The following is a 21,928-nucleotide window of genomic DNA, read 5'->3' on the forward strand; positions in this document are numbered from 1 at the left end:
TCTCTTTCCTTCCTTCCACACATTTCCTCTCTCACTGAGTCTGCCTTCTTTCACCTTCGTAATATCGCACGCTTACGTCCATTTCTGAACATCAGCGATGCTGAAACCTTGGTTCACGCTTTCATCACATCACGGCTTGATTACTGCAATTCTCTTTTCTATGGCTTACCCAACTCATCTATAAATAAAATCCAATACATTCAGAATTCTGCAGCTAGGGTCCTTACATACACAAAGAAATCTTCCCACATTACTCCGATTTTACGCAGACTTCATTGGCTACCAGTACGCTTTCATATTAATTACAAGATACTCCTTATCACATTCAAAGCACTACATGGTCTTGCCCCCACCTATATTTCTGATCTCATCCATACCTACTCCCCAGTTCGCACACTTAGATCCTCCGATACCGGTCTTTTAACGATCCCACGGCACAAACTATCATCATTTGGTGGAAGGGCTTTTTGTACTGCTGCCCCAACTCTCTGGAATTCTATTCCCCAACACATCCGCGACCTTTCATCATTACACGATTTCAAAACTCACCTTAAAACGTATCTTTTTGCTACTTGTTTCCCTTGATTTCTATGTTTATGTACCTCAATTTATTTTTATTGTTTCTGTCATGTTTCTATGTCATGTTTATTTGTACTTTATTGTAAAGCGACCTTGAGTACTCTGAAAGGCGCTATATAAAATAAACATTATTATTATTATTATTATTATACATAGTCAGCTTGCTGACAATTCTGGAATTCCGGTCAAATACAGGCTATTTTCGCTGTGTATAAAACATACAATACGCTTCAAATGATTATTCATATTTGTAAATATGCTCTACCTTACCGAAAAGACAAGGCGATGTAGCTGTTGTAGCTGTAACAAAAAACAAATAAAGAATGCAGTCATAACGGCACTCGTTCTCCCCTCCCACCATGTTTAAAGTTTGTGGCCAGCCGAACTCTAGAACATGGGTATCAAAGGGGGCTTTTACACTGGGTTCGTTTGCTGCGGCCCGAGCCCGGGCGCGATTGTTCCCGGCGCCCCCCCAACGTTGGTCTGGTTTCAAACTCAACTTGATTCTATCGAACTCTTGTGCGTTTGCGTGCATCTTATGTCATTGCAAACGTGCACAGCGCATGATAGAAAACACGACGCGGGTCAATATATTGTGTTTTTTTATTAATTTGGTGCTATTATTCATAGCTGAGTAAACAACGCAGGTTAAGTGTGTGTGTGTTTCGCATAAGCTTTTTTTCTGCATATGGACTCTTTTGAGGAGACAGTGGATTTCCATAATTTTTTTGCCCTGATTGCACGCACTATGTGCGAATACACTGCAGAATCACTCTTGCTCGTATCCAGGGTAAATCTTCATCCCTTACGTGTGTTTTATGTAACTAAATACATCATAATCGTCTAAAACGCATGCTTTCACATACACGCGAATCGCAGCACGGTTCGGTAGCAACCGAACTCAGACCACCTCCTCCAGGTAGTCTCGGGGGGCTTTCACACTGGCAGTTTAGTTTGGAACGGGGCATGGTTCGCATGAAAAATCGCTAATGTGAACGCTGTCATGGGACCCGTGTCCACACTGGGGTACCGAACCCGAGACTACCTGGAGGAGGTGGTCTGAGTTCGGTTGATCCCGAACCGTGCCGCGGTTCACGTGTATGTGAAAGCAACACGGACTCGGGTGCGCACTTGTTCAGGAAGTAAAGTATCCTGCACATGCGTTTTAGCCGATTATGATGTATTTAGTTAAATAAAACACACGTAAGGGATGAAGATTTACCTTGCATACGAGCAAGAGTGAGTCTGCAGTGTATTCGCGCATAGTGCGTGCAATCAGGGCAAAAAATTAATGGAAATCCACTGTCTCCTCAAAAGAGTCCATTTGCAAGCAGCGGAAAGACAGCTTATGCGACACACACACACACACTGTAAACCTGTGTTGTTTACTCAGCTATGCATAATAGCAAAAAATAATAAAAAACACAATATATTGACCCGCGTCGTGTTTTCTATCATGCGCTGTGCACGTTTGCAATGACGTAAGATGCACGCAAACGCACCAGAGTTCGATAGAATCAAGTTGAGTGTGAAACCAGACCAACGTTGCGGGGGACGCCGAGAACAATCGCGCTTGGCCTCGGACCGCAGCAAACGAGCCCAGTGTAAAAGCACCCTTGGGTTCGGTACCCCAGTGTGCACCCGGGTCCCATGACAGCGTTCACATTAGCGATTCTGGATTATTGATCGCAGTGGTGCAGGAATATAATTTTACAGTTTAACTGAAGTTATAACAACAGTGTTAAATATATATATATTTTTAATAGTACTATTTAAACCGTGTTAAGGAAAGGAGTGTGTTCCATGTGTTCTGTAGGAATCCAGTGTTATGGTGGAGGAGCAGAGTGACTTGAACACTTGTATTAAATCACTTTTATACACGGATAATGACCTTACAGTTACTCCCATCATGGACAACCCAAAGGTAAGCAGACCTTCAGTCCAACAAAATAGACCATGTCTGAGGGACCTGTTTTCTAAACTTTGTGTCCCTATTCTAGTGTGAATGACAATGTTCTGTCTAACCAACACTGGTGTTAGTTTCTAATTTTGCTCTATTTTTAGATTTTAAAGACTGCTCCAGTTCGTTTTGACCCCAAAACACTTTGTGTACCAGCACACTCAGGTAAACGGGAAGATCTAGTGTTTTTTTGATAATCTAAGATGAAAATTTTTTTATTTACCCTTCCACAATGCCATTCCAAGCCTCTTTTACACATTCCATAGATTTTTTTTTTTAATGAATTAGTTGGTTTAAATTACCATAATTATTTAATGACTCTTACTTTGAAACTAGTTTTCAAGTTCAGCTCACTGATTCTATAATCCAGTCATAACGCTCAACAGCTCAAAAGAAGCATTATCAATAATAAGACTTAAATTTAGGTTCGTTAAATATTTTCAATATTTTTTTCCTCATTTGCAAAGTCAGACCTTTGGTATCATGGATGTTTTCTTTTGCTATGAGACCAAATGGGAATGCAAAAATTATAATTGTTGTATTTTCCGTTCACCACTGTGATGAGTTCCGCTTCTAAAAACGTGAAAATAGTGCATTCATTTTTGGTTGTAATATTGCTTAAAAATAACTTTCTGTGGACTTGTCAAAAAGTCCACACTGTGCAAATATTAAAGGTGTGTAATTTATATATGCATTTATTAATACTAAAATACATTCTCTCAACTCTGATTAATGTACAGAGAGTTTATTCTCAAGTAGTAGATAACTGTAATCAGTTAGATCCGTGGTACTCAAACTTTTTCAGTCATTCCCCACTTTGGACAAGGGCAAATTTTCAAGCCCCACCTGCCCCGATCACCCCAACACAATGCTATTGAAAAACGCAACAAGCTTAAAATGTTCCAATTTATTGACGTAACAAGTAGTATCAGTATAGCAACAAGTTGTATCTAAATGCAAACTAACTATCTACATTGAATAACAGCAAGTTCAAAAATAAAGAAAATAAAAGTGCAGCTGTGTCATAACTTGCATGAAATTCAAAAATAGAGAAAATAAAAGTGTAGTTGTGTCAAAATTTGTATCAAGTTCAAAAATAGAAAAGAAATAAAAGTGCCACTTGTCATAGCATCATCACCCCCTGGTTGTGGGCTGTGGACTAACATAATACTTAAAACGTGAAAAAAAAAATATATATATATATATATTACACATATTAAAATAGACATACTGTGTTTGATATGGGATTAAAATGATGGACAGTGTATAAGATATAAACTAATGATTAGTTATTTTAATATTCCTTCGTTCCGATCAGAGCATGTGAGCGGAGAACGCATTTCTGAATATTCCTCCACTCGCTCATTCCGCTCAGGGTCGGAAATATGTGGAATAACGGCTGCCTCTGACTAAAGTTTTTTTCTACTCGACTAGTAGTTGTTCATTAAAGCCATTAGTGGACAAATCGCCCCTTTATATTGATTTAATTACTTAAATAGGCTATACAGGATAATGAGCGTTATATTGCCGCACTCAAGCGCACAAGCTCACTCATAAAGCTTGCCACAAAGAACCGGCAAAAGTAATGATTATGAATGTGTAAAAAATAGCAAGGAGACATTTAATTGTTAATCAATAAACTGCTGTTTTCTGTGTCGCTGCGAAGATGAAGTTGATGAACCCTCTGAGGTCTAAGGGGTTTTTGGGGTCCTTGAGGTGTTCTGACATGCTCTGACATTTGTGCTTTTTTCAGTTATTTATAAACATGTTAATGGCAAAGGTGTAAATTCACTCTATATAGCACAAACGGGGCTACCGTAATATGTGAGCAAGATGTATGTACATGTTTGTATTTTTTAGAGAATAATGTTTATGCATGGTTATTGAAAAAACTAAAACTTAAAGTGTCTGAAATAAGGCCACAAAACAGATACTAAATATGTGTCCACAAGACTTTTGACTAATGGGTGTTGTTGCCTAGAATTTTTGCTTCAAAATGATCTGAAAATCATCCTGCCTAATCATTTACACAAAACAATACATTGATTTAAATTTTATAAGACACCTTTTGTTTGGAAAGGCAATATGCGTGGAGGCGTATTCACACCTGAGAAGACAAAGGCCGGATAATGTGTCACATTCATAATGAGCTGCATATTAATTAGCCCTTTCACACATGGTGTGTCACAGGGTCCCAAAGAATGCAAGGACAAAAGAAATGATCTATATATACATGTTTTACAATTAGAAATTGTAACCAATTACAAACGGGTTACAATTACAACAACAATTACAATTTTAACAATATTTCATCAAGTGCATTTCTTTGTAGAAAGTATACATTTTATCATACGTATTAAAAAAGGTAAGGATTCATTAGTTTGAATATTGGAACAAAGACTATAATAAAATCTTAGTTGATAATTCAATATACCTACTTTATTTTTGACAAAACATCATACTATAGTATATTTAACTATGAGCAGAAATTGGTGAACAAAAGCCTATTTAATGTGACAGTAGTCTTTTTTTACAGTCAAAACTTTATAATCTATCCGAAACTAATCACACAATCTTGTCTAAACATTCATATTTAGTCTTTGTTACAATGTTTGTAACATATTGTATATGATATATTAGAATATACATGTGAATTTGCAGTTTGTTGTTTATACAGACATTTTATTTCAACATATTTCAGTCTATTTTTACTCATCTTAGTAGGCTATAGCAATATAGTTTGGATATGTTCATGTAAACATAACGTTTACTAATGTAGGTGCGAGAGTGAATGAACGGCACAGACACGCGCTGTATAACTGTAGTAAACAAAGCGCGCGCGCCTGTGCCGTTCATTCATCATTTAGCGTACACACAGAAATTAAATAAATTCATATTTAAACACTCTTTTTGCAGTTTACAGTCAGACACTATTCAATATCGCGATTAGAACAAAGCACTTAAGAATAAATGACTTACTACATCAGCTGGATCCATTGCTCCTCAAAATGAAACTACCAGCACTTCTGGTACATTCTCCAGGGTTATTAGATGGTATTATTCCTCACAGCGTAGGGATACGCTGTGTACACAGCTGTAGTAAGATACTTCCTAAACATGATGTGTTTTATAATCCAGCTGGTGGGCGTTGGCATGTTTGAATGGCTTGCCTTAGATCATTTGCGTTTGAATACCGCGCGTGGGCGTGGCACATTAACGCGTAATCAGGTATAATGAGCTGGAAAGAAAAAGACTGACATCTCTCTCTTTTCATACAGATTACATAAGCTGAAAATATTTGTTTTTTTATATAAATTAATTCATTTAAAAGAATAGAGTTCAAGCTTCATTATGGAAAAACACTCGTGCCTGTATGACAAGTATTCGCGGAATTACAGTTAATTTTCGGACTCGTTTCAGAATGGACTTCACTGACAGAGAGAAGGCAGAACGCGCATCATGTTTTTTTTTTTTCTTTATTTGGCGACAAGCGCAACGCTTTATTTTTTTTTGGATACTCACAATAAAAATAGACACTTATCAGGATCTAATGATGTACAACACTTAATATGTAAGATCAAAATCAACAGAGTATTTTGAGTTTCTTTTGCACTGATAAGAAAAAAAGCGAGACCATCACCTCAGAGGGTTAAAATTGATCTGCTATTATAATTAATTTGCCACGCAATAATTATATTAACAGTCTATAATATGTCCGAACACTGCAATAATTAGTCATCAATGAAAATTAAAAACAGGTTTATTTCAAAGACATTGTTTGACAAATGAATAAAATGTAGCACGGTGCTACATCGCAGCTTGGAAGACGTGGGTAATAACTGGACAAACTGTAGGTAAGGGACAGTAATTTGAGGTAAGCAACATTAAAGGAGAACTCCGGGCAATTTTTAAGTTAATCTTGATCGTTAGACCTTTGTGAGTACTGACTATAGAAAAAAAAACGAACCAGATTGGTGCTTGCTACGCGGAGCTGCGACCGCGAATGCCCAGAGCTCCCACCCAGCTAAAACGGCAGCTATGGGGGCATCGACATAAAGAGCGTTTTTGAGCCTCTTAACAGACACAAAATGCAATTAAAATGTCTGTCCAACATGAACAGGGACCCTACATGTGAACAAGATGCGTTTAGCAACTTAGCCATTGTTTCAACTCACCTAAATAGTCTTTTAGACGGCAAGCTGTAGTCTCGCGCTGCAGTCCCATGCTGTAGCCGGAAAAGGTAAACAATGTCCAGGTCGAGGAGCGTTGATCATGTGCGACGAGTCTTCGTACATGGAATGGCATTTTTCTTCAAACGGCCCCGCTGTGTTGAGTGTGTGTAGTCATCCTTGTCAAAGTGTTCACTGCAAATGCGGTAATCTTTAGCGCGTAGTACTTCTACGGGAGTTTGCACATCAAGTTGAAATACAACTAGCCACAAACTGCAGAATCTCGAGGTCATGGAAAGGAAGACGATGAAAATTTAAGCTCTTATATTTTCGCATTCTGTTGTCACAATTCGGAAAGGCACAAACACGAACCATTTCTTCTTCACTTGTAAGCAACTCTGATCATAACTCGTCGCACATGATCAACGCTCCTCCCACCTGGACATTGTTTACCTTTTCCGGCTACAGCACGGGACTGCAGCGCGAGACTACAGCTTGCCGTCTAAAAGACTATTTAGGTGAGTTGAAACAATGGCTAAGTTGCTAAACGCATCTTGTTCACATGTAGGGTCCCTGTTCATGTTGGACAGACATTTTAATTGCATTTTGTGTCTGTTAAGAGGTTCAAAAACGCTCTTTATGTCGATGCCCCCATAGCTGCCGTTTTAGCTGGGTGGGAGCTCTGGGCATTCGCGGTCGCAGCTCCGCGTAGCAAGCACCAATCCGGTTCGTTTTTTTTTCTATAGTCAGTACTCACAAAGGTCTAACGATCAAGATTAACTTAAAAATTGCCCGGAGTTCTCCTTTAATTTGTAGCTAGTTTGAACAAGAGAACTTAAAGAGTTCCCTCTGTTCATTTTTTTTTCTTTTCTGCAGAATGAAATGGTTAAAATCTCCTTCACGCAGGCGCAGTGAGGGAAAAAACACTGAGTTTAGGGCAATCGGTTCGTAGCTCTGCTTCAACTGTGCGATATAGTCACGAGGAGCGACCAAAGTTTCTGACATGCCAGAAATTCATCCGATTACGGATCGGGAGAGGTTAATCGCCTCTCCTCTCTCCCTGTACACTGCACGAGAAATGACGCACGACAAAGCTGAAAATCGTCTCGACCCGAAAAAGAGTCGCACGAGACAGAATTCGGCTCAAAATCGGACGAAATTCGCACAGTGTATGCCCGCCTTTAGTTGTCAGTTATAATAATCAAAATTAAAAGGAATGAACACTTTAAATATATCAGTCTGCGTGTAATAAATGAATATAATATCCAATTGAAATTGAATGGAATTACTGAAATAAATCAACTTGATATTCTAATTATATGACCAGCCCCTGTATATACACATTTATTTCTATGGTTTTAGTTTTAGGGTGCTTTCAGACTTGGTTCGATTGCTCCCCCAGCCCCCATTGGACTGTTCAGTTTGTATTATTTGGTTTGAACCGCGGTGTGTTTGCATCATCAAAGCAGCAGCTGTTTACCCTGTTGCTAGGTAACAGTGACGCAGGAAAAGGCGGCAAAATGATTAGCATCGCTCGCCTCACTTTTATTTTTTTGTTTTTGAACCATTGGCTTTGTTTGCAAAGCTTCAGTATCTAACGGCACTTGTGTCTATCTGCTGCGCACGCACTGCAAATGGTCTAAAGAACGCTGAAGGCAAGCAGAAATGAGATATACAGCTCTGTGTTTGCAGTACGCCAGTCATGCTCATCAGGAAAGTGAGTGAAACACACATTTTAATCAAATCATACATCATTAATAGTAGTTCCCTTCCCCTATTTTGTACGATTACACTCATATCAGCAGTGAACCGTACCGTTTTTTAAGCGAACTCTGGTATGGTTTGCGGGTGCGCACGAGTTCGGAAAACGGCGTTCACATCATCCAAATGAACTGAACTCTGACGTCAATTGAACCCTGGTTGCACTCCAAAAGTGCTAATGTGAGCTCTCTCTCTCTCTCTCTCTCTCTCTCTCTCTCTCGTGGCTCATTCATTATAATGAAATAAAATCATTTGATCAAGCGTAATGGTTATAAAACTTTATTGCATTACCACATCCATGGACATGATTCGTGAGTCCCATCGGATTGATTTTCATCGGCTGTGGAGGTGAAGACGACAACTCCCATCATTCCCCGCTCCTTCACAGCGTCATCAAGCTACGCCTTTGTTATTGTTTTGAATTTCCGACTTCTAGCGACGAAAAGTACATACAGTGCCATTAAAATACGTTTTTTTCACTGACCTGCGTCTCACGTTTTTAACAGCAAAAACACATTTTGTGTGAACTGGCTCCTGTTCTGTGAATTTTAAATACCTGACATTTTTAGAGTTAACAAACTTGGTGACCTTGTTTAAAGGTGAACACTGCTTCAGCACTGTTACATGCCAGTAGTGCACTTGATGTTTCTCTCTCTCTCTCTCTCTCTCTCTCTCAGCTGAACGGTTGTCCTGTCTGAACTCAGAGGACTGGTCTCAGTTCTTACTGCAGGTGTGTGCTATTCTGGAGTCAGTGGACCGGGCCGGATCAGCCAATGCCACAGCACCACGCACTAAACTCAACCTACTGTGTTACCTCTGCTCTGTCTGTAACCACAGAGAGATGGCCACACACCTTATACACTCCCAGCTGGTAAGACGCATCTGAAACACATGCTGTTGAAAGGGATAATATACAGTCACATGGTTTTTATCACGAATTAAACCCTGACAGGGTGATCAGGTATCCCATATCACCCTGATCTTGTATCACCCTTAAGGAGTTTACTTTAGGACAATAAGCAGCTGCTTAGTACACAAATTTCTAAGTACACAATTTTATTTTATTTTATTAAGAGTAATAATGAATCAACATTAAGCTTCCGGTTTGTTCAAAAGAAAGGAAAGATCTTACGTTAAAGATACAAATAAGCTCTACAGATTCTGAACGTCATTGACATATCTTTTCTTAAAATATGCGGTGTAATTGGTAATATAGTGTTTTCACAAGTTTATTAAATTGTGGGAAAATCAGCACATCCCTAGTGTATAGAACGCCCCTACTTCCCTTGCTGCTGGAACTAACTTTTAAAGCCACACACTCAACAGCTGCTCTCACTGAAACTAAAGAAAAGTTTTACATACCCTCATCATGTTTTCATTTTAAATTAGATTCATAAATAAAAATGCATTTTTTAATAAAAATAGATTGAATTGGACTTAGTAAACCTTTTGGTCGGTAACCATTCCATGTGGTGCAAATCACACTTTTCTTGTGTGATATTATTGAGCGGTTGGAAGTATAGATCATCTAATGAGGGAAGTTGAACAATAGTGTGTCAGCTGAGGAATGGGTGTCTGCTGTCGCCCTCGCCTCAGTCTGAAATGAGCTTCCTCTTCCTTTGCTTTCATCAATGTAAACTCTGATCAGAGGAACTTTATAGATTCTTAATGCATTAGATTGCATTGGTACCTAAAGGGTTAATTCTATATGTATACTGACGCTTTAAGCCAATGTAAATTTAGATAAGCAACATTTCTATTTTGGTTTTGAACATTTTTGGTCATTTTTAGGTATAATTTTTTGTCACAGTAGCCTGTACACCTGTACATTCCTCCTCTGGCCACTAGGTGTCTCACCACCATTAGCGTTTCCATTCATCTAACAGAAATTACTGGAGCACTCCGGATACAGGTTTTTTTTAGAGCCAATCACCATGCCATGTGACCAGTCACTTTGGAGCCACTGAAAATCATTTCATGATGCGATGACAGCACTGATTGGCTGATGGCACATAAGCACTCGCACAACTTTTCATTAGGGATTTTCCTGAGCTCTGATGTCAAAGGCAGAAAAAATATATAAAAGTATCTTATATAATTACAGGGAGCGTTTTATTTTTTACAGTCCTGTTCCACATTTAGAGACTGTGTACTTATTATAGTAATTAACTGGGTAATAACTAGGTACTAACCCTGAACTTACCCCTAATCCATGTAGTTACCTTATATTGCCATGCACTTTCTTGGGTAAGTACACATACTTGGATGTACTGTAAAATAAAGTGCAACCAAATTATAATGCTGCAAAATTATGCTGTTAAGAGCGCTCTTAAAAAAAAAACCCTGACTGGCTCTGATTTAATAAAAGTGAAAATATATTGAGACATCTCAAATTGTGATTTTTTTTTTTTCTTTTTTCTTTTTCTTTCTGACACAGTTCCCTGTGCTGGTTCAACAGATGCGACATGCTCCGAACTGGGATATGTAAGTTTCACCCTTCAGTACGTAATTCTCAGCCTTGATTAAAAAAAAAAAAAAATTTAATTTATTACAAGGACATAATATTCTCTTTTTTGTTTTTGTTTTATAGATTTCACTTAATCAATCAAATACATTTGCCAGTATAAAATAATTCCTACATACTTTTGGCGGATCACTGTAACTAGTGTAGTATTCTCAGATGACACTATTGGGTGACAGCCTTGGAGTGTCTGCTTAGAGAAATGCAGTGGCTGTCTTTCTCTTCTCCGTCCCTTTGACTCTGAGTGGAAGGAATGACAGGCATGTGTCTCACTGGCCCCTCACAGGATTAAAGCCTCTATCTCCACACTATAGACACCAAGCTACCGACTGAACCACTTTAGTTTTAAATGACACTGAAAACCAGCATTAAACACTGCTAATTTAAGTATGAGATGTGGGGTGTTTACAATCTATACAATACTGTTATCTCAATACCATTCAAAAATTTTATATACAATACCATTCAAAAGTTTGTGGTCTGTTTTAAAAAATAAAATTAAAAAATAATTAATAAGTCTCTAATGCTCACCCAGGCTTCATTTATTTGATCCAAACTACAGTAAACACATATTGTGAAATATTATTATTAAAATAACTATTTTTATTTTAATATTTAATTTATTCCTGTGATGGCAAAGCTGAATTTCTGGCCATTAATGATATGATAGTGAGCACTGATAAAAATCTAAATATTGTACAATAGAAAAGATGTATTCATTCCTTTTGTAATCTAGACAGACTATGAATAGGAATAAAATTGCATTCATATCATCAACCTCCAAAAATGATGTTATAAAACAATGCTGACACCAATCCTTAAACCATAGTGATAGCTAATTCCGCTATTCTTAAAAAGGCAGGAGATAACTCAAAGTAGGAAAGATTCCATTTATATATTTAAAAGATGGAATAAAATGTCAGATTTTAACTGCTATAATGAAACAAACACCTGGATGAGAGTAATTTGATTGTTTAAATTTGTGTTTTAGAAGGAGCAAAGTGATGAGAGTGATCGGCCTGCTAGCCTCGCACTGCACAGAGCTCAGAGATGACGTTCCTGTCACAGAGGTGAGACTTGTGTGTCTGTGTGTGTTTGAAGCATGGTGGACATTTTCACATTAAAACAACAATGGAAAACCAGCAGGTGTCACTGTAGCATTGCTGTATTCTCATCATCTACTACTCAAGAGGAAAAAATACTAACAAAAATCATTTCTCAGCTCTCAATCAAAAGCACTTGAAATCCAGTAAAAGCCAGGTGAAATAAGCTTTTTACATCTCTATCCCAGCCTTTTCAAATACAAATAGCACAGACATCTCATCCAAACAGGTTTTAAAAAGCTTTCACTTATCATCAAAGCACTGCACAGATGCATTGTGGCTAACCAAAAACAAATTCTTCCACCCCAATCCTTGATTTTACACAGGTTTGTCTTCCTTTCCACTAGCAACTTCTCCACCTTTTTGTTAATGCAGAATTTCGCGTACCACCCGGCGTAGACAGTGGCACAAAATGGCCGTCCGTCGTAATCTAGCAAGGCTGAGCTTTTTTTTCCATTTTACACAATACAAGCTTAAACTTTGCAGCTCCTCTCTTCGGCTTCTTCTTTCTCGCTTCTCTGGGCTCAGTGGGTCGGTACTGAAGAAGTGCTCAGGGTGATGGACTCTCTCCCTAGTTCTCTACAGGGTTTTGTGTCTGAGCGGCCGATCCTGTCATGGCGATTTCTTTTAGTGCTTCTCTTTGGTGAGAGAAAAGCAGAGCTGTTTTCTTATGGTTCTTCTGCACTCTAGAGGGCCTTCTTAGATAATAAATTGAACTAAAGTCAGAACAGATTTTGCATCATACACTTGACGATTTGGTATATGGGTACAGAAAAAACAAACTGGGGATCACACTACCAAACTTGCAAATAATTTCCAACACAACCTCTTGCGCCACATTGAGATGCATGACAAATAAAAACAACAGATCTTAGTCAGGGTAGATGCCATATTGAATTCAATGTGGATGACAACGAGTGCTGTGAGGGATAAACTTACAGCCTTTACAATGGCACGCACCATATAAAAGTCCTAGATCACGTAATTGTCACAACTCACTACATTCAGAACTGTTTTTGTCTACTGAAGTTTTTATTCCTTTTCGGAAAGACGTTTCATCAGCTGAACATTAAATCCATTGAACGCACTGTACTTCTATCCCTCACAGCCTCATTCCTTTCAAAAATGAAATATGGCACTAGCCTGATAATCAATCAATCAATCAATCAATCAATCAATCAATCAAACTTTATTTATAAAGCACTTTAAAAAACCCGAAGTTAACAGTACAGATAAAAACAAACAAAAAAAACAACAACATATTATACATACTATATACAAATCATTTCAAGGTACACATTTTAAATTCTTATCAGTTCTTGCTTTCCCTGGGAATCAAACTCATGACCCTGGCGTTGCAAGCGCCAACACTCTACTGTTTAAGCTACAGCAAAGCTAAACAAAATGTCAACGTCAGGTGTCTAAGGCCAAGGAGAAAAGATGCGTTTTTAGAAGCTATTTAATAAAAAAAAATATCAGTTTTTATCAGATTACGGTCTTTGTGTTCTAAAAATTGCTCAAATTATTAAAGGCTGCATTTACACTGGCACAAAAAATCTGACTCGTCGGATATTGTTACACACGTGTAAACGGAAATCAAGATTAATTTTTTTGCATCCGTTCTGAGTCAATTCTAAATGTGTTTTTAAATCAGATACATATTCGATGTGTGGACATCTGACCTACGTCTAAACAAACCACCTCAAGTTGAGGGCGAAACATTTACCCACAAAGATATCTTTTCTTGTGGACACTTTATAAGTAAGAGCTTGGGCACAGACAGAAACATTCAGGATCATAGAATTGTGTTTTGACCCAATGTGTCTCATTCATTAAGCATGCGTACGCACAAGTTTGTGTGTGAACTGTGTGTGTACGATATTATATTTCATCCTACTATCCTACTACTAACACAACTATAATTATATTGAAGTATGTTGCATTAATATTATATAATCCATTTATAAAATCATATAATGAAATTATTAAATAATTCAATTTAATTTCATCTTAAACTTTCCATCATATACAGTTAAAGAGTAAGAGAAGCATATGTACAGCTGGCTAATGAGAAGTCTTTAATCTGAATCTGTATAAAGATGTTTATTGTGAGATCTGGTGAGATTGACACACTAGCATTGCTTGAGGATCAGGTGAAGTGACGAAAGTCTGTAAGGAAATCCCTTGTATAGAGATGTTTTAGCGTGTTTTATGCAAATGACTAACCTTGTGCACGTTGCCAATCTTTTAGAATACTCCAAATTCACTAACACCAGACTGAGGTTAAGAACAAATTCATGTGCTTACGAATGTGTTGTGAATTAGCTGGAGATTTTTCGTGAGAATTCTCCTGAGCGTACAAATACGAAATAATTAGCGCAATTATTAGCAACGAGGAGATAACGTCGCTGTTTATGAAATAATTGCACAGACGCAGGTAACTCAATCACTTACTCACTCACTCACTCATCATGGTATAAGTGGGATAAACATCAAAACCCGACTTGAATTATATTAAAAAAAATTATATATGGCCATTCAAAACCCGATGGTCAACAGTGTCGCTGAAAGCGATTACCAATTGAATCATTCTAGTTTGGTTAATGAAACCCTGATATCGAAATACGAGTCATGTCTTAAGTGAATGTGACACAAAAACAACAACGGATATGGTCAAATAATTGGATCTGCGTGACAAGCTTTGCTGGATAAACAGCAAAACCATGTTTGATTTCCTTGAATCATGCATGGAATAAAAGTCTTAATCTGAAAAATTTGGAGTATGTGTCCATCATACACTATGGGATTTTCTATGAAATCGTCAACTGCGACTGCCTAAAATCAGCAGACTAGCTATGACTTTCAGCATCGAGCATCGATTCGTCCATTGCAATTCTTTGTGTTGTGTATTCCAGCCTTAATTGTACATTTTTCTTAAGAAATGTGTTAAAGTCACAATATTGATTTCGAGATGTAATGCTTGTTGTTTGTGGGAGCTGTAAGTAAGTGGATCCACATAGGTAAGTTTCACTCAAAGCCAGTATCCAGCATCTAAAAGAAAGTTGGGCTAATTCATTGTCATGGCAACGATAAAAGATTCTATAAATAGAAATGTCGCACAGGGGTTTGAAGCAGGAGGAAGGAAATTACAGAATTACAGGTAGAGCAGAAAAGTCTCTTCTCAGGAAAGTTTGGTTTTGGTGCGCTCTCTCTCTTTCTACATCCACCCCGAAACGCTTGGTCTTTCTCCCAATGACATTTGGTTCGTTTTCTAATCCTCGATAAAACCCTCTGTGTCTGTGTTCCCCATGAATACTTGAGCACTAGTCTAATGAAGTGGTAAATTAATCATTGTCCTTGGCACCAGCAATCCCCCGTGCCCCTAGCCTAAATTCAGAGTTACCCTCAGAAGAGCCTGACTGTTTCCCCTGACCAATCCCATTACACACTGCTAAGAATTACAGCAGAGGTACCACAGGGATGAGGCAGTGTGGTTTTTTTTTCGCTACTTTATTTATTTGATGGTAAACCATTTTCTGGAAAGTCATTTTAAAGTTACTTCTTCCATATATATTTCATAGAGAAATGTATTAAAAATCCAGATTCTGTCAGTGCATAAAGGCATCTGCAGCGTCTTGTGCCGGAGGGAGTGAATATTTCAGGAGTTGAATTTTAAGTGGCACACAAGAGTATCGGTGGATTGGAAACCAGTGAGAGAGTATCAAGGGCACTCTTGTTTCTCCCTTGCTCTGTCCGCTGGATGTCTAAGACTGCATTTGACATGACTTTGACTGCATTTGTCTGACTGACTCAGGGAATGATATTGATTCTCTGAGCTTCAGTTGATTAGATTTGCATCTCCCAATACGTCCTCCGTGGTAACTTGCCGCTTCTTGTGTCCTTTGTCTCACATTGTCGATGGTGTTGTTTAGGAATCTGAATTTTAAATCTGTTTTTTGGTGTGACTATTTTTCCCCTTTTGGGGAATACTTCCAGACAAACTCCTAATATAAGTTTAAGTGATTTAAATGTTATTCTTTCACTTTTTAATTTGTTGGGAGAAAACATGCTGTCTGATAAAATTGTCCACCCATCAACTTACTCCCGCATTAATAATTACATGATTATTAGAGAGATTTTAGAAACGTATTAAACTGAGGTATGAATAGCATGAACACTGATATTGTCAGTGGAAGTTGATTCAGATTAAATTTGGTAGTTTTTTAATTTGGGTACTTTTACTGATTTAGAGCTACTCGCTAGATAAATGGAACTCTGGACAAAGAGATCCAGTATGTGTCTTGATAGCTGATCTGACGGTCTTCATGAACTTGCTCTATCAACTTTACATAACTCAGTTATATATTTAGATTCAAATATAGATTTATATCAATAGAGGTTTCAATTTGTGTCGGTTTTGCTTCTCAGGTTACCATCTTAATATTTTTTCCATGCAGAAATTATCCACAATTTATAATAATAGTGTAAAATAATTAATCAAACGATAAAATAACTTGAATATGCAAAATACGATGTGATCATCGCAACTGACCCACCTTACAGCCCTGCCCCATCTGTGAGCCAGATCTCCTCTCCTTCTCTCCTCCTTTCAAGCACTGTTCTTCTCCCTGGGCCTGCTCAAAACTTGGCTTCATCACTCAAGAGTTTGGTGGCTACAGCCGGTCGTCAGATGGGCACCCCCCTTCCCTGGTGTTTCGTCAATTTACGTTCGAGAACAGGGTCCCTTCCCTGTTATGTTTCACCCATGACACCTCGAGATGGCTCTGCCGTAGATCCAGCATCCTGGATCTAGCCCTGCTGACCACCACACAACTCTATACCGTTTTTAATCCTTCAACAGGTTGGCTCTGCCACCGCACCTCCCGCTGTATCCAAATCCAATTAGATGCCGTTTCCGCCAGTTAGGTGACATTGCCTATCAGTCATTTCCTGCCCATCCCTTCAATCCCCAACAGTCCAAGGGTTCTTCAGAGCGACTGTCCAGCAAAACCTCTGCAGCTTACCTCTACTGGTAGATTCCAGGCCCTCCATCCATTTTGCTGGCTCTCGAGGATAAGGCATGCGCCTTCTCCATCCTTTCTTCCCAGGGTACTGTTAACTCTATGAGGAACACCTGCTTGGTACCTCTAGACCAGAGGACAATATCTGGTGTGAGGTTAGTGTGTGCTATCTCCTCTGGGAATTTGAGTAGCTGCTTCAGGTCTGCCCGCATCTCCCAGTCATTTGCTGAGGCCAGGACACCTCTCTCCTAAGGCCCCATCCACACTACTGCGTTTTCGTTTAAAAACGGAGACCTTTTGCTACGTTTGCACCTCCCGTCCACACTAAAACGGGAAAAACGAAGACCCAAAACGGAGAAGTTTAGAAACGCTGCAGCTCCGTTTTTCGTTTTGAATCTCCGGAGGGCGTTTTAGTGTAGACGGGACAAAACGGAGGAGTTTAGAAACGATGACGTAGAAGGTCACGCTCGGCTCTATGATTGGGTGTCATCACCCATGACGTATCCTTCCCTGATTCGTCAGCCACCCATCACATGTCCCGTCACCGGAAGAAAACAAACAAAAACATCCTGGACTACGTAGCTGATGTTAGTGAGTGCAACATGGATAACGAATTACAAGCGTTACTGACTTTGATGTCTTTGTTAGCAGCTGTTGTGCAAGCAAATTCTGCCTACATGCGCCGGAGGCAAACTATTATTCGAGCGATCTATGACAATTCCCGTGTGCAGCGGCGGTCCATGAAAAGAAATCTCTGGTCTTCGACATTTTCTAATCTTTGCAGAGGTAGCTAACGTTACTTGCTTCCTCATCAAATCTGAGGAATAGTCCATCCGTTTCCTGTTTACACCGGCACGCGCATGCACAGTGTTGGAGAATGGTCACGTGATCCGAGTTTTCAGTCGTTTTAATGTGGACGGAGATCAATTCTAATACGCAGCTAAAACGCTGGTGTGGACGGAGATCGTTTTCGTTTTAATTCTCCGTTTTTAAACGAAAACGCAGTAGTGTGGACGGGCCTTAAGAGGAGAAGCTCTCTCCTGTCCTGACGAAATGGATAAAGTGGTACCTGTCGGAAAGTTGTTGAACCTTCTTCCTTGCCTGTTCCACACCATCCGCCTGCTTTCAGTGAAAGCAGGTTGTGCTGAGCCCAGACCAGGAGGCGTTCCGTCAGCCTGTAAGGTTTCGGGACCTGACGCCACCCTGGTGATTTATGTATGCCACAGATGACATGTTGTCCAACCGGACTAAGACGTGGCGGCCTTTTATCTGGGGACAAAAACACCATAGCGCGTTGTCGACTGGCATTTGCGTAGGAGCTTTCCCCGTTCTGACCACTGGCCGAAGAACGGTCTGCCCTCGAGCAGCGCTCCCCATCCGTGGACACCACCGTCACACTCAAGGGAGTCCCCAGACTCACGCCTGACTGATACCAGTCGGCTATTTTCCAAGGTTCCAGAGCCGAAACGCATTTCATGTCGACCCTGAGGTGAAACAGACCAGAGGTCCATGCCTGGGGTGGAACTCGCACTTTCAGCCATAACTGCAGTGGGCGTATGCGAAGCAGGCCCAGCTGGAGTACTGAAGATGCCGAGGCCGTGAGGCCCAGCATTTTCTGAAACCTTTGAGTGGGACTATAGAGCCGCGGCGAAAGGATATCGCAGGGCGCTGAATGTCCAGTTCTCACTCTGGCGACAGACGTGCTGTCATAGACAGCGAGTCCAGTACTGTTCCCAGAAAAGAGATCTTCTGGCTGGGGAACAGCGAACTCTTCGCCCAATTGACTGTGAGACCCAGATTCTCGAGATGCTCGAGTAATGTGGTTCTGTGTTCTATGAGCTCCTAATGTGATCGAGCTAGAATCAGCCAATCGTCCAAGTAGTTCAAAACTCGCATGCCCTGAAGTCTCAGGGGTGCGAGGGCCGCGTCCATGCACTTCGTAAATGTACGGGGTGCTAGGGATAGGCCGAATGGTAGGACTGTGTATTGATATGCCTGGCCCTCGAAGGCGAATCTCAAGAATCGCCTGTGACGTGACGCTATTTGTATTTGGAAATAGGCGTCTTTCAGATCTATTGACATAAACCAGTCTCCCTGGCGCACTTGCGCAAGGATTTTCCTGGTTGTCAGCATTCTGAACTGGCGCTTCATAAGCACTCTGTTCAGCTGTCGCAGATCTAGAATGGGCCTGAGACCCACGTCTTTTTTCGGTACCAGAAAATATCTGCTGTATAGCCCCCCTTCGCTCTGAGGCTGAGATAAAGGTTCTATGGCCCTTTTGCTCAGCAGTTTCGCTATTTCGGCTCGAAGTAGATGAGATACTTCGTTTTTTACCGTGGTTTCGACTCACGCCGTGTAACGGCAGGGACGTCGAGCGAACTGTAGCGAATAGCCTCTTTTTATAGTGTTCAACACCCATTCTGATACCCCGGGAAGCTTTGCCCACGCATCTGCGTGAATAGCTAGGGGTAGAATGAAATCCGGGCTCTGGCCGCGGCCTAGCGGCGGCTGAAGAGCTTCGGTGTGCTGAGACATAAACACTGTGTTTATAGTGTGCGAGGCGGGAGGCGCGCCGATCACGGCGGGCAGCCTGGTCGCGCTTGAATTCTCTATGACAGGTTATGGAGAGAGAGAGAGCGGGACAAACCCCGTGGGGTTGAGCGTGTCTGTGAAGGAATGTGGGCGCGGGGCGGCGGGCACATTCACTGCACTGAGAACACCGTCGGCTTGTGCGGTTGAGTTTTTACAGAAAACGAGGGACACGCATCGTGTAGTGTTTGTGGGCACTGTGTCGTGGGCACATTCACTACATTTTTGCACAATCGACATGAGTCGATTTTATTTGTGCTAGCCCTGAACTGTGGTGGGCTGTGTCTCTTTGTGGGAATGGGCACTGAGACGTGGGCATTCTTACAACACTCATAACACCATCGGCCGTGGCCGGAATACCAGAAAATACACTCTTTTGGGATTTATCTGGGTCGCCGTAAAAATGGCATTTGTGTGCAGGCAAGCGGGCTGTGGTGCCGGCTTGTTTACTGCGAAATACACTGGAACAGTCACATTGTTTGGAACTGAACGAGCGAGAAGTTTCGGTGGAGTCTGGCCGCGGATCGACTTAAACACCGTGGGTTTTAGCTGACTGTATGTGTGTTGGTTTCGTTTTACAGAAAACGTGGCACATGCAGTGTGTAGTGTTTGTGGCCACTGGGTTGTGGGCACATTCACTACATTTAATGCACAAGGACATGAGTCAATCTCATTTGTGCGTGCACTGCACTGTGGCGGGCTGTGTTTGTGTGTAGAAATGAACACTGGGCTGTGGGCATTTTTATTACACTCATAACACCATCGGCTGTGGCCGGAATACCAGAAAATACACTGTTTATATGATTTTTCTGGGTCGCCGTGGAAACGGTATTCTTGTGCAGGCAAGCGGGCCATGGTACCGGCTTGTTTACTGCAAAATACACTGGAACAGTCACATTTTCTTGGAACTGCCAAGAAGCATTGTATGCTTTGTTTGATTCAATTGTTTGAAATATTTAATAAGCAAGCATTAAACGCTATCTGTTTGTTTCCTTATTTTAGAATCACAAAGATAGGATTATGCATTCTTTCATTTAAAAAAATAACCGTGAACACACGAGAAAGATTTTTTTTTAAATAATCGTTCAATAATAGTAATCGTGGTAACCTGTTCGATTAATCGCGATTATGATTTTAGCCAAAATCGTCCAGCCCTAGAAACGAGTATGTGAACATAGCCTGTTTCCTCAATATATGCAAACATATTATGGTATTTTTATCCTTTAGTAGAGTGAAGAAGTTACATACAGCACCTTTAAGAAAAAATATTTTTTGTCTCATGTGTACAAACACTTTGTTAAAAGTGTGTACATTCTTTGATAACAGCATTTGAGATCATCTCTCTCTCTCTGAGTTTCATTCTACTCTTGAAAAAAATTTAATAATGAGGTGTATTAATTAATATGCACGGCATGTGACATCAAACACAAGTGTTTTACTATAGAGTTGATTAGAGCTAATGCAATGCAGATATACACAGAGGCAGCTGTTCCTTAAACATAGGACCCCATTAAAGTGTATAAAGAATATTAAACATAATCTAAAAGGGAGTGAGTTTTGGATTAGCTTTATTTAAATATAAAGGATAGGATTGCTTTCCGGTGTCAGAGTGCAAAACATATAATTGTTTAAAATACATCTTTGATAATGAGCCAACTAGACTGTGGGTAGGATTCAGCTCAGTCACTTCAGTCTTGAGTTCCTGGATGCTTACAGTAGTTAAAAAAAACAAAACAAAAAACATACCTGATTTCAGGCCAGAGAGCAGCCTGCAGTGCTCCAATGTCTTCTCCAACATGCCACATCTATGCAGTTTAAACCTTCTAATACTCCGCTCAACATGCATCTGTGTGTGTCAATGATAATGATGTTTTCTAAAGCAGAATAGCATGTGTATGTGTGTTTATGTGCGAATGGATAATAACAGCATACTCTAGAAGAGAATTTGTGTGTGTGTGTGTGTGTGTGTGTATGTGTGTATGTTGATGATAATGATACGTTCCAGAGCAGGAATTACTTTGCATGCTTGGTGTGCTGAATAAGCCAGCTTAGCCCTGTTTGTTTCTTCCTGTGTAACAGGAATCATCGCTGCACGTCTCTCTCTGCCAAGACTCATCAAACACAGCCGCCAACATCTGTTCCCTGCAAAGTCATCACTTATTAGACTTTAACAGTCTCTGGGCCAAACGTGATACACAGGGCATTTGCATAGCACCCCACTGAGT

At 40.1% G+C, this 21,928-nt stretch overlaps 1 protein-coding gene across 6 annotated transcripts in view; it reads left to right on the forward strand.

The window, feature by feature from the left end:
- The window catches only part of ulk4 (unc-51 like kinase 4), a 231,409-nt gene that overhangs the window by 11,503 nt on the left and 197,978 nt on the right, over window positions 1-21,928 (forward strand). For all 6 annotated transcript variants that reach the window (XM_077207698.1, XM_077207725.1, XM_077207715.1 and 3 more), the window contains 5 exons: window positions 2,396-2,503; window positions 2,644-2,704; window positions 9,147-9,340; window positions 10,907-10,953; window positions 11,982-12,060. In XM_077207698.1, the coding sequence (XP_077063813.1) occupies window positions 2,396-2,503; window positions 2,644-2,704; window positions 9,147-9,340; window positions 10,907-10,953; window positions 11,982-12,060 (489 nt within the window). The remainder of the gene's footprint in view (window positions 1-2,395; window positions 2,504-2,643; window positions 2,705-9,146; window positions 9,341-10,906; window positions 10,954-11,981; window positions 12,061-21,928) is intronic.

The sequence above is a fragment of the Siphateles boraxobius genome, unplaced genomic scaffold, assembly GCF_051911475.1.
Source record: "Siphateles boraxobius isolate OS27281-9 unplaced genomic scaffold, OSU_SipBor_1 12, whole genome shotgun sequence".
Classification (NCBI taxonomy): Eukaryota; Metazoa; Chordata; class Actinopteri; order Cypriniformes; family Leuciscidae; genus Siphateles; species Siphateles boraxobius.